Raw genomic sequence first — 12,705 nt, 5'->3', positions numbered from 1 at the left:
GTGGTAGAAGGCGTCCCTGGTCTAGTGGTGGAAGGAGTCCCTGGTCCAGTGGTAGGAGTCCCTGGTCTAGTGGTAGAAGGAGTCCCTGGTCCAGTGGTAGAAGGAGTCCCTGGTCCAGTGGTAGAAGGAGTCCAGTGGTAGAAGGAGTCCCTGGTCCAGTGGTAGAAGGAGTCCCTGGTCCAGTGGTAGGAGTCCCTGGTCCAGTGGTAGGAGTCCCTGGTCCAGTGGTAGGAGTCCCTGGTCCAGTGGTAGAAGGCGTCCCTGGTCTAGTGGTGGAAGGAGTCCCTGGTCCAGTGGTAGGAGTCCCTGGTCTAGTGGTAGAAGGAGTCCCTGGTCTAGTGGTGGAAGGAGTCCCTGGTCCAGTGGTAGAAGGAGTCCCTGGTCCAGTGGTAGAAGGAGTCCCTGGTCCAGTGGTAGGAGTCCCTGGTCCAGTGGTAGGAGTCCCTGGTCCAGTGGTAGGAGTCCCTGGTCCAGTGGTAGAAGGAGTCCCTGGTCCAGTGGTAGAAGGAGTCCCTGGTCCAGTGGTAGAAGGAGTCCCTGGTCCAGTGGTAGAAGGAGTCCCTGGTCCAGTGGTAGAAGGAGTCCCTGGTCCAGTGGTAGAAGGAGTCCCTGGTCCAGTGGTAGAAGGAGTCCCTGGTCCAGTGGTGGACATATACTGAATGGAATGTTACATGTTGTTCTTTATGTAAAACTCTCAATGATCCCGTCACACTCAGGTTGTAGAACTGATTTACAACACATTTAACACAATGGTTGCTGTGATACAACTGTTATTTTTGTGATAAATTGTCTGCTCAGAAATGTTTACTCAATCATTGTGCCGTGGCTCCACAGACCACAACACTAGAAAAGCTTGTTGTGCCAAATGCGTTGTACATACAACATGTGTTGTATATATAACAGGGCCAATGTCTAGCGTATCCTGTTGTACATACAACATGTGTTGTATATATAACAGGGCCAATGTCCAGCGTATCCTGTGGTAAATAACGATTTGTTCTTCACCTTCTTGCCTAGATAAATAAATGACATCGGTAATATCAGAGCTCATAAGGAGGATCATGTAAAAGGTCACTGGGAAGACGAATCCTCTAACAATTCACAAAAATAAATTCATACATTTGTCCCATTGTGGTTGTGTAACAGATGTATAATGTACTCTCCATGCGTTGTGTTTTCTCAAAATAAATCACTTCGGCCAGTGGTCCCAGTTGAGCATTTATTTCTGTTGTTAAATGGGAAACAGCACGTTAGTTGTGCAGGGCTTAACGGTATTGATGGCTGTCGATGGCAAAATCTGTAGCATGAAGACAACTGTGTTAGCAGTGGGTTTATGTGACCACTACGTCGGTGTATAGTAACACACTTATTTACAGCAATCATATACAAAGCACATCCCAGAAAGCCCCTCTATCCCTAACAGGTACCATATACCCACACATGTATAAATCCGTAACGTACAGCAAACTTGTACACAATGTCAAATAGAAAACAGTATTCAGAACATGACCTGCCCCTTGCATCACATTTTCATACTGGGGAGACCTGACGTTCGCGATCTCCCCCTATCTGCAAGCGGGGCCAATCACAACACACCTTATTGTCATCAGAGTTGAACTAACCAATAAGAATGCTTGAACATTAAATACACATTTCTTTAGAGGCAAGTGGAAACATAACCAACCCTGTTACAGTTGCAGAATAAATCGTACACATGATAGTTTCCTGGTTGTGAAATCTCTGATACGGTGGCAGCTGAGTCAAACTTCAGCTAGATGCAAAGTGTTTGTGTGTTGACAGAACTGGAGAAACTGAGTGGTCATTTCCAGCTGCTGTCAGTCCTGCCAGCAGACACACGTTCCTCTCTGCTCCAGCTCCTCAAGACAACCATGGAGGACAGAGAGGCAGTCAGTGTGCTGGAGAGTGTGGTGAGTGAGACGTACAGAAACAGGGCACAAACACACACAGTCCTACAGTTACACACTTTATTTTCTATGAGCGGATTACTGGCAAGAATCAGCAGCTTTCTGAAAGTATGTTCAGCATTAACTTCTCATTACGTTCGGTCTGTCATCATTATAATCTACCATAGTATCCTAAATATCTTCTGTCTCGAACCTTCACATGAGTCATTTACCAGACACTCTTATCCAGAGAGACTTACAGTCAGTACACTCAACTAAGTTTAGCAGGAAAAAACAAACCACACATCTCACCTATTCTTTCTAATAATGGCTCTTCTCACAGCTGGACCAGATGTGCCCAGGTAAGACAGCTGACCTGGGGGAGGTTAAGGAAGTGTCTCAGATGCAGACAGTCCAGGCCATACTGAACCTTCTAGAGCATTCGGACTCCAGCCCAACACACTCCCTCCTCAGTGATTCCAGCCAGACACCCTCCCTCCTCAGTGATTCCAGCCAGACACGCTCCCTCCTCAATGCCACTCATCTCATTGTCAGTGCCATGGATGGTGAGACACTGAGTAGTGAATATTAGTTGACTAGTTGAATATTAAATGCCAGTTCAGTTCATTGTCACAAGTCTCCAGCCACTGCATTTATCAGGAAAACTGGCATCTCACTTCATGAACATTTTATTTTCTCAGAACCCACAATGCCCTGAAAACCACTTCCTGTTTCACACCATTTGTGAATCTTTATTTCTCAGGAATGACAGATGAGGGTCTCTCTGTGTTGGGATCCTGTTGCAGTCCTCCAGTCTTACAGGCCCTGCAGATCCTGGTGAGTTCACACTTCTCCTTTTGTTACACTTAGCCTGGTAAAAAAAAGTCTATACTTCAAAAATACTGTACACTTACAACCTATGGGCCTCCCGGGTGGCGCAGTCGTCAAAGGCACTACATCGCAGCGCTAGCTGTGCCACCAGAGACTCTGGGTTCGAGCCCAGGCTCTGTCGCAGCCGGCCTCGACCGGGAGGTCCATGGGGCGACGCACAATTGGCCTAGCGTCGTCCGGGTTAGGGAGGGTTTGGCCGGTAGGGATATCCTTGTCTTATCGTGCACTAGCGACTCCTGTGGCAGGCCGGGCGCAGTGCGCGCTAACCAGGTCGCTAGGTGCACTGTGTTTCCTCCGACACATTGGTGCGGCTGGCTTCCGGGTTGGATGCGCGCTTGGTTGGGTTGTGTTTCAGAGGATGCATGACTCTCGACCTTCGTCTCTACCAAGCCCGTACGGGAGTTGCAACGATGAGACAAGACCGTAACTACTAACAATTGGAAACCACGAAATTGGGGAGAAAACGGGGGTAAAAAATAAATACTATACTGTCTGGTAAACAAGTCTGTATACTTCTTCAAAAATATAGTACTGTGTGACCTGTTCACCACTTGGCCTGTTCACCACTTGGCCTGGCCTGTTCACCACTTGACCTGTTCACCACTTGGCTAAGCTAAATAAAGGTTCAATTAATTCAATAGTTGTTTGGAATAGATTAAAGGCGGCAGGTAGCCTTGCAGTTAGAGCGTTGGGCCAGTAACCCTGGCCGTGACCTCACTCCCTGTGGGTGTCCCAGGGGGAGTTGGGATATGCAACAAACACCTTTCCATTACCAACACGTGTGTAACAGGACAAATATAAACACCCCCACGTTATTACAATACTTCGTTCTCCATTTTGAAATTGTCATTGCATCTTACAGACATGACATTGCAGTATCTGATCATATTCCTGTGCTGCTTGTCCTCCAGGTGCAGCATGTGGCAGCAGGGAGTGGGGAGACCCTCTCTCTGAGAGATGCAGGTCTGGCTGTTCTGACTGAGGAGGAGCTGTATCAGAGGACAGAGAGTCTCTTTGGTCACTCTAAAGTTACACTGAAGAGAGAAGAGGACACACTGAGGACAGAGATGAAGGACCAGCCTGGATACCTTCCTCTAGTCATGAGTATCACTGTGAAAGGCCTGGCCTCTTTAGTGTAAGGAGAGACTAGGGAGGAGCGGTTTCCTTCCTCTCCGGCAACTGAGTTAGGAAGGGTGCCTGTATCTTTGTAGTGACTGGGTGTATTGATACACCATCCAAAGTGTAATTAATAACTTCACCAGGCTCAAAGGGACATTCAATGTCTGCTTCTTTTTTTTAACCCATCTACCAATAGGTGGCCTTCTTTGCGAACCATTGGTAAAGCTGTGCTTGAAATTCACTGCTCGACTGAGGGACCTTACAGTTAACTGTATGTGGGGTCGTCATTCAAAAATCATATTAAACACTATTATTGCACACAGTCCATGCAACTTGTGATTTTACTCCTGAACTTATTTAGGCTTACCGTAACCAGTTTTCCATTTTTAATTCCTTTGTAAACAATTCCACTGTGACATTATGGGGTATTGTATGTAGATCAGTGACACAAAATCTCAATGTAATCAGGTTGTAACAACATGAAGTCTTTCTGAAGGCACTATTACCGGATGACGTTGTCATGGCCAATATGAGTGATATAACCTTACAGGATCAGTATTAAGACCTTACAGGATCAGTATTAAGACTCTACAGGATCAGTATTAAGACTCTACAGGATCAGTATTAAGACTCTACAGGATCAGTATTAAGACTCTACAGGATCAGTATTAAGACTCCAGGATCAGTATTAAGACTCTACAGGATCAGTATTAAGACTCTACAGGATCAGTATTAAGACTCATTGAAATTTTTTTTAAATGACGCATATAGTCTAGTGAACCTAATTGAACCTACTGAAAACCTAACAAATATATTACAATATGATCAGATAAATAAAGCAATATTTTCTTATGGCTCTGTCAGTAATCTTTAATTTTCAACAGACACAAAAGACAAATTTCCTTTATATAAATATCCCCATAACATGAACATTAAATGAAAGAAACCGGTATTCAAGGCACCATCAGTAGACTATATTTTCTATTTTAGCAAAAAAGTGGGCTAAATTTACTTCAAAGAAAAAACAATAATAGCAATTTTCTATCATCCACTCAACTGAAATATTTTAAAATATAATTGGATTGAAATACAAAAAAATAAAGTGCAAAAATCTATTAATCAAAAACAACACTTTGTTTAAGGAGAAGTAACATGCAGTGAAAACAAATATTAAATTTTAACTTTTAAACTTGAACTGAGTAAAAACTCTAAATATGTGATTGCACAGTAATGTTCACTTGTTTGAGGTTGAGGGTGATACTTGGTGGTGTCCCATCTTTTCCACAAGTTCATCAATGTTCGGGGTAAGGCTCTGAGCTGAAGAAATCCTCAGAATTGAGTGGAGGTGTTCAGCAGTAAGTCGACTTCTGTGTGATGTTTTGTTCAGGTTCATCAAAGAAAACAGTTGTTCACACAGGTATGTGCTGCCAAACATAGACAACGTTTGAGCAGCCTGGATGCGCAGCTGGGGCATTGTGCCGGGAGGAAACGGGCGAACTCCCAGCACCCACTGCCGCATATTTTGCCCTCAGTGCATCATTGCATTGGAGGTCAATCAACTCCATTTGGAGGTTTGGTGGTGAGCTTTCCACGTCAACAGCAAATGGGTTACCGAGCAGTTCCAACCTGCTTTTTGTGCTTCAAAGTCAGCAAATCGTCGAAAGTCAGCGGCAAGCATACCTATTTTATCAGCCAACTGTGTGCTCGGGAACGCACTGGTAGAGCTTCTCTTTCATGGTCTGGCAGCTGGGAAAGTGGCTCAAATTTTCTTTCCGCATCTCGTCTCCCACAGAGTCAGTTTGGTTTTAAATGCCTTCACTGTACTGTACATATCAGAGATGACACGATCCCGACCCTGCAGCTGCAAAGTTTATTGCATTCAGATGACTCGTAATGTCACACAGAAAAGCCATTTCACACAGAAACATTTCGTCTCGGAGTTGTGTTGTGTCTTTCCCTTTGCTGTCCAAGAACAGACAAATCTCCTCACGAAGCTCGAAACATCTTTGAAGCACCTTTCCCTGGCTTAGCCATCGCACCTCTGTGTGATAAGGCAAATCACCATGCTCCGTTTCTAACTCCGTCAGAAATGCCTTGAACTGGCGGTGATTCAAACCTTTGGCTCTGATAAAGTTAACTGTGCGCGTGATGATGCTCATTACATGCTCCATTTTCAAGGCTTTACCGCACAACGCTTCCTGGTGTATGATACAATGATAAGCTGTCAGCTCACCTGTCGCGTTTTCCTCTTGCATCTTTTCCCGTATCTTCGCCACCAGTCCGCTCCTGTGTCCACACATCGCAGGTGCTCCGTCGGTTGTCAAACCCACGAGTTTTTCCCCAAGGCAGCTCCATCTCATTTACACATCTTGACACCTCTTCATACAAATCATGCCCCGTAGTTGTGCCATGCATAGGACGTAAAGCCAAAAACTCCTCTGTCACGCTTAGGTTGGAGTCCACTCCGCGGATGAAAATTGACAACTGGGCAATGTCAGAAATGTCGGTGCTCTCATCCACAGCCAAGGAATATGCAATAAAATCTTTTCCCTTTTTCACAAGCTGCTCTTTTAGATTGATGGACAACTGGTCTACTCTCTCGGCAATGGTGTTTCTGCTCAGACTCACATTTAAAAGAGTTGCCTTTTTCTGGGCAAACTTCGTCACAAACTTTAATCATGCAGTTTTTGATGAAATCCCCCTCCGTAAATGGCCGGGCTGATTTAGCGATCTCTTCTGCCAAAATAAAACTGGCCTTGACAGCAGCCTGGCCTTGTGATTTGGCTTTTTTGAACAGAGCCTGTCGAGATTTGAGGCCTCGTTTTAATTCCTCTGCCTTTTGTAGCCTTTGTTCCATGTCCATATTCTTGTTTTTGTCCGCGTGTTTCGTTTCATAATGTCGTCTCAGATTATACTCTTTCAGTACCGCCACACTTTCTCCACACAGAAGACACACAGGTTTTCCAGCTACCTTCGTGAACATATACTCCGACTCCCACCTTGTTTGAAACCCCGGTTCTCAGTATCCACCTTCCGTTTTGCCATTTTTGATGGGTATCTGAAAGTTAATTTTACTGTGATGCTGACGACTGCTGTGCCAATAAATATTGAAATGAAGCAGCCTACTGCTCGGTGCGTCACCTTTGCATTGTGGGAAATGTAGTATTGGTGCGTGTAAAAGATCTGCGGGCTGCCGGCTTGCTGCGGGCCGGTTCTAATAATAAATCAAGATCATATCAGTATTAAGTATCAGTATTAAGACTCTACAGGATCAGTATTAAGACTCTACAGGATCAGTATTAAGACTCTACAGGATCAGTATTAAGACCTTACAGGATCAGTATTAAGACTCTACAGGATCAGTATTAAGACTCTACACCCAAGAACTGTTGAGTGTTTTAAAAGCCGGTATTCAATCCAAAGTGTGTTCTAGAGTAGTGCACTGGACAGCTGACAATGATCCTTTTAAAGGCATTTTTTGTTTGTGGACATTACCATTCACGGCAGAAGGTGCATCAAGCGTAAATTACCTTTAAAAGTCACGTGTAATGCACTGCTCTACAACGAATCCTGGCCTAAAACTACTGCTCAGAATTGGGAGCGTGTCAAGGGATCTATTCAATCCGCATCGCAAAAGTTCAGCATTCCAGCGTGATTTCAATTTAAAGGCAATGTTCCTTCTTTAGCAGAGAATGCATTCATGGTAAGCGCTAAATGTTGGCTTAAATCGGGAAAATTTCCTTCAATTCTACTGTGCGATCTGTAACTCTTCAGTGATGTAGACTGAATAGAGCTTTAGTCCACCGTTCTTTGTTGACCTTTTTTCATGGATCTTTTCTCCTGCGTGGCAAGTTACAAGGACAGTCATTTAATTAAAAAACTTTACACCATTATTATTATACTGATGTTTCCCATCTACAACAGCTGGAGAACATACGGACATCCTGGTGCTTTCCGCAGGTCCTGGAGTTGTAGGAAAAACTCCTGGAAAACGCTGCTCACCACTGTTCCCAGGGTCACAACGTTATAAATCACCTGGGAGCCTGAGCAGCAGTGGTAGGATTTTCCTTTCTGTTTTACTGGTGTTTACCACACAATATATTCAGGTCACTCTAGATAAGTGTTGGCTAAATGACAGTACATTTAAATGTAAAAATGGCAATGATTGGACAGTTGGTCGACTCTACTGGCTTTAGAAAAGTAGAGAGTAGTTTTGGAGGAAAACAGGGGGTCTGGTAACATGGTACTGTATGGACCAAACATCAATTATGAGGCTTTTCAGGGAAAATGGCCTCCAGCAAAGCTACACTGAACAAAAATATAAACAATCATTTCAAAGATTTTACTGAGTTAGTTCATATAAGGAAATCGTTCAATTGAAATAAATTCATTAGGACCTAATCTATAGATTTCACGACTGGGAATACAGATATGCATCTGTTTGGTCACAGATACCTTTTAAAAATAGAGTTGATCAGGCTGTTGATTACGGCCTGTGGAATGTTGTCCCACTTCTCTTCAATGGCTGTGTGACGTTCCTGGATATTGGCGGGAACTGGAACACACCGTCCTACACGTTGATACAGAGCATTCCAAACCTGCTCAATGGGTGACATGTCTGGTGAGTATGCAGGCCATGGAAGAACTGGGACATTTTCAGCTTCCAGGAATTGTGTACAGATCCTTGGGACATGGGGCCGTGTATTATCATGCTGAAACGAGGTGATGGCGGCAGATGAATGGCACAACAATGGGACTCAGGATCTCGTCACTGTATCTCTGTGTATTCAAATTGACATCCATAAAATGCAATTGTGTTAGTTGTCCGTATCATATGCCTGCCCATCCCATAACCCCACCGCCACCATGGGGCACTCTGTTCACAACGTTGACATCAGCAAACCGCTCGCCCACACGACGCCATCTGCCCGGTACAGTTGAAACGGGATTCATCCCTGAAGAGCACACTTCTCCAGCGTGTCAGTGGCCATCGAAGGTGAGCATTTGCCCACTGAAATCAGTCACAACACCAAACTGCAATGAGGTTGACTGAGGAGGACGAGCACACAGATGAGCTTCCCCGAGAAGGTTTCTGACAGTTTGTGCAGAAATGATTCAGTTGTGCAAACCTACAGTTTCATCAGCTGTTCGTTCGGGTGGCTGGTCTCAGACGATCCCGCAGGTGAAGAAGCCTGATGTGGAGGTCCTGGGACGGTGTGGTTACAAGTGGGCCGCGGTTGTGAGGCCGGTTCAACATACTGACAAATTCTCTAAAATGAAAGCAGCTTATGGTAGAGAAATAAACATTGAAAGCTCTGGCGGACATTCCTGCAGTCAGCATACCAATTGCACTCTCCCTCAAACCTTGAACACAAGGTGCACCTGTGTAATGATCATGCTGTTTAATGAGCTTCTTGATATGCCACTGACAGGGATGTTAACTAATGTGCACATCATTTGAGAAACGTTTTGTGCACATGGAACATTTCTGGGATCTTTTATTTCAGCTCATGAAACCTGGGACCAAAACTTTACATGTTGTGTTTAATATGTTTGTTATAGTGTCTTCAGAAAGTATTTATACCCATGGACTTATTCCACACGTTTTGTTATAGCCTGGATTATATAGATGTGTTTTCCCCTCACCCATCTAGACACAAATACCCCATAGACACAAATACCCCATAATAAAAGTGAAAACATGTTTTGTTTTGGATTATAATAAAAGTGAAAACACGTTTTGTTATAGCCTGGATTATATAGATGCTTTTTCACCCATCTAGACACAAATACCCCATAATAAAAGTGAAAACATGTTTTGTTATAGCCTAGATGTGTTTTCCCCTCACCCATCTAGACACAAATACCCCATAATAAAAGTGAAAACATGTTTTGTTATAGCCTGGATTATATAGATGCTTTTCCCCTCACCCATCTAGACACAAATACCCCATAATAAAAGTGAAAACATGTTTTGTTATAGCCTGGATTATATAGATGCTTTTCCCCTCACCCATCTAGACACAAATACCCCATAATAAAAGTGAAAACATGTTTTGTTATAGCCTGGATTATATAGATGCTTTTCCCCTCTCCCATCTAGACACAAATACCCCATAATAAAAGTGAAAACACGTTTTCAAATTGTATTAAAATGAAATATATATAAATATAATTTACATGAGTTTTCACACCCGAGTCACTATTTTGTAGAAGCACCTTTGACAGTGATTACAGGTGTGAGTGTTTCTGGGTAAGTCTTAAGCACTTTCCACACCTGGATAGTGCAACATCTGCACATTATTTTCTAAATTCTTCAAGCTCTGTCAAATTGGTTGTTAATCATTGCTAGACCACCGTTTTCAGGTATTGCCATAGATTTAAGTTCAAATTGTAACTTGGCCACTGTCTTGGTAGGCTTGCCATAAAGGGGTTGAATTCTTATTGACTCTAGACATTTCAGCTTTGAATTTTTAGTTAATTTGTAAAAATAAACAATTCCACTTTGACATTATGGGGTGTTATGTGCTGGCCAGTGATAAAATCTAAATGTAAATAAAAAACAAATTCAGGCTGTAACAACAAAATGTGTGAAAAGTTGAGGGTTGTGAATGCTTCCTGAAAGGCACTGTAACTACTGACATTTAATGAACTAAGACAAATAGTTGTTTCTATTGACTAATATGGGAGACATTTACACCTTTGAAATATGATTTCTTTAAATAAACAAATGTACCCTTCTGTGAAATAAATTAAGTCACATTTTTTTTTACACTCTGGATATGATAAATATGACCTGAGATAAGTACAAAGTTGTAAAAAAAAAAAGTTAATTTATTTGACACATCTGAAAATACAATGTTTTGCTCTGTTGAAATTGTAAAATATATAACTTTTAAGTAGATATGGCAGTTGGTTAAGTTTCAGTAATATCACAAAGGGAGGGTTCTCAGATGCAGTACGCTGTCAAGGTCCAGTCTCATGGAAGTATTATTCCAACATAAAACACAGCACCATACAGACATGTACTGACAGAGTACTGACCCAACTGGGAGACCGTCCACTGACGATACCATGGAATTAAAAGTAGACTCCTCGAGATGACGTTGCAACGAAGATATAGAGATGAGTGAGATACAGTCACAAAGCATGTGGTCGGGTGCCCTTTCACGCTGCTACAACGTGGTAGCTACAGGACCAAAACAGAGGAGTAGTTTAACCTCACGCTGGTACAACGTGGTAGCTACAGGACCAAAACAGAGGAGTAGTTTAACTTCACGCTGCTACAACGTGGTAGCTACAGGACCAAAACAGAGGAGTAGTTTAACCTCACGCTGCTACAACGTGGTAGCTACAGGACCAAAACAGAGGAGTAGTTTAACTTCACGCTGCTACAACGTGGTAGCTACAGGACCAAAACAGAGGAGTAGTTTTTCAACAACGTGGTAGCTACAGGACCAAAACAGAGGAGTAGTTTAACGCTGCTACAACGTGGTAGCTACAGGACCAAAACAGAGGAGTAGTTTAACCTCACGCTGCTACAACGTGGTAGCTACAGGACCAAAACAGAGGAGTAGTTTAACCTCACGCTGCTACAACGTGGTAGCTACAGGACCAAAACAGAGGAGTAGTTTAACCTCAGCTACAACGTGGTAGCTACAGGACCAAAACAGAGGAGTAGTTTAACTTCACGCTGCTACAACGTGGTAGCTACAGGACCAAAACAGAGGAGTAGTTTAACCTCACGCTGCTACAACGTGGTAGCTACAGGACCAAAACAGAGGAGTAGTTTAACTTCACGCTGCTACAACGTGGTAGCTACAGGACCAAAACAGAGGAGTAGTTTAACCTCACGCTGCTACAACGTGGTAGCTACAGGACCAAAACAGCAGAGTAGTTTAACCCTGCGCTTCACGCTGCTACAACGTGGTAGCTACAGCACCAAAACAGCGGAGGGTAATAAGTTTTAAGTTCCTCAGCGTACATATCACAGACAAACTGAATTGGTCCACCCACACAGACAGCATCGTGAAGAAGGCGCAGCAGCCAACCTCAGGGGCTGAAGAAATTCGGCTTGTCACCAAAAGCACTCACAAACTTCTACAGATGCACAATCGAGAGCATCCTGTCGGGCTGTATCATCCAGAAGGCGAGGTCAGTACAGGTGCATCAAAGCTGGGACCGAGAGACTGAAAAACAAGGCCATCAGACTGTTAAACAGCCACCACTAACATTGAGTGGCTGCTGGAAACACACTGACTCAACTCCAGCCACTTTAATAATGGGAAATGATGTAAAATATATCACTAGCCACTTTAAACAATGCTACCTAATATAATGTTTACATACCCTGCATTATTCACCTCATATGTATACGTATATACTGTACTCTATATCATCTACTGCATCTTTATGTAATACATGTAACACTAGCCACTTTAACTATGCCACTTTGTTTACATACCCTACATTACTCATCTCATATGTATCTACTGTATCTTGCCTATGCCGCTCTGTACCATCACTCATTCATATATCTTTATGTACATATTCTTTATCCCCTTACACTTGTGTCTATAAGGTAGTAGTTTTGGAATTGTTAGCTAGATTACTTGTTGGTTATTACTGCATTGTCGGAACTAGAAGCACAAGCATTTCGCTACACTCGCACTAACATCTGCTAACCATGTGTATGTTACAAATCAAATCTGATTTGATCTGATTTGATTTGAGTAGTTTAACCTCGCGCTTCAACGCTCCCTAGTTGTGGAGGAAATGGATCCACTACGTG

At 43.2% G+C, this 12,705-nt stretch overlaps 1 protein-coding gene across 4 annotated transcripts in view; it reads left to right on the top strand.

The window, feature by feature from the left end:
* LOC115117136 (gasdermin-E-like) overlaps positions 1–4,237 on the top strand; it is a 44,720-nt gene extending 40,483 nt beyond the window's left edge. For all 4 annotated transcript variants that reach the window (XM_065027445.1, XM_065027448.1, XM_065027446.1 and 1 more), the window contains exons 7-10: positions 1,801–1,928; positions 2,248–2,470; positions 2,668–2,741; positions 3,707–4,237. In XM_065027445.1, the coding sequence (XP_064883517.1) occupies positions 1,801–1,928; positions 2,248–2,470; positions 2,668–2,741; positions 3,707–3,934 (653 nt within the window). In that variant the 3' untranslated portion in view covers positions 3,935–4,237. The remainder of the gene's footprint in view (positions 1–1,800; positions 1,929–2,247; positions 2,471–2,667; positions 2,742–3,706) is intronic.
* The last annotated feature ends 8,468 nt before the right edge of the window (positions 4,238–12,705 follow it).

This window comes from Oncorhynchus nerka, linkage group LG14 (genome assembly GCF_034236695.1).
Source record: "Oncorhynchus nerka isolate Pitt River linkage group LG14, Oner_Uvic_2.0, whole genome shotgun sequence".
Classification (NCBI taxonomy): Eukaryota; Metazoa; Chordata; class Actinopteri; order Salmoniformes; family Salmonidae; genus Oncorhynchus; species Oncorhynchus nerka.
Note: the sequence above shows the minus strand (reverse complement) of the source record. Positions and strands in the feature narration are given on the sequence as shown.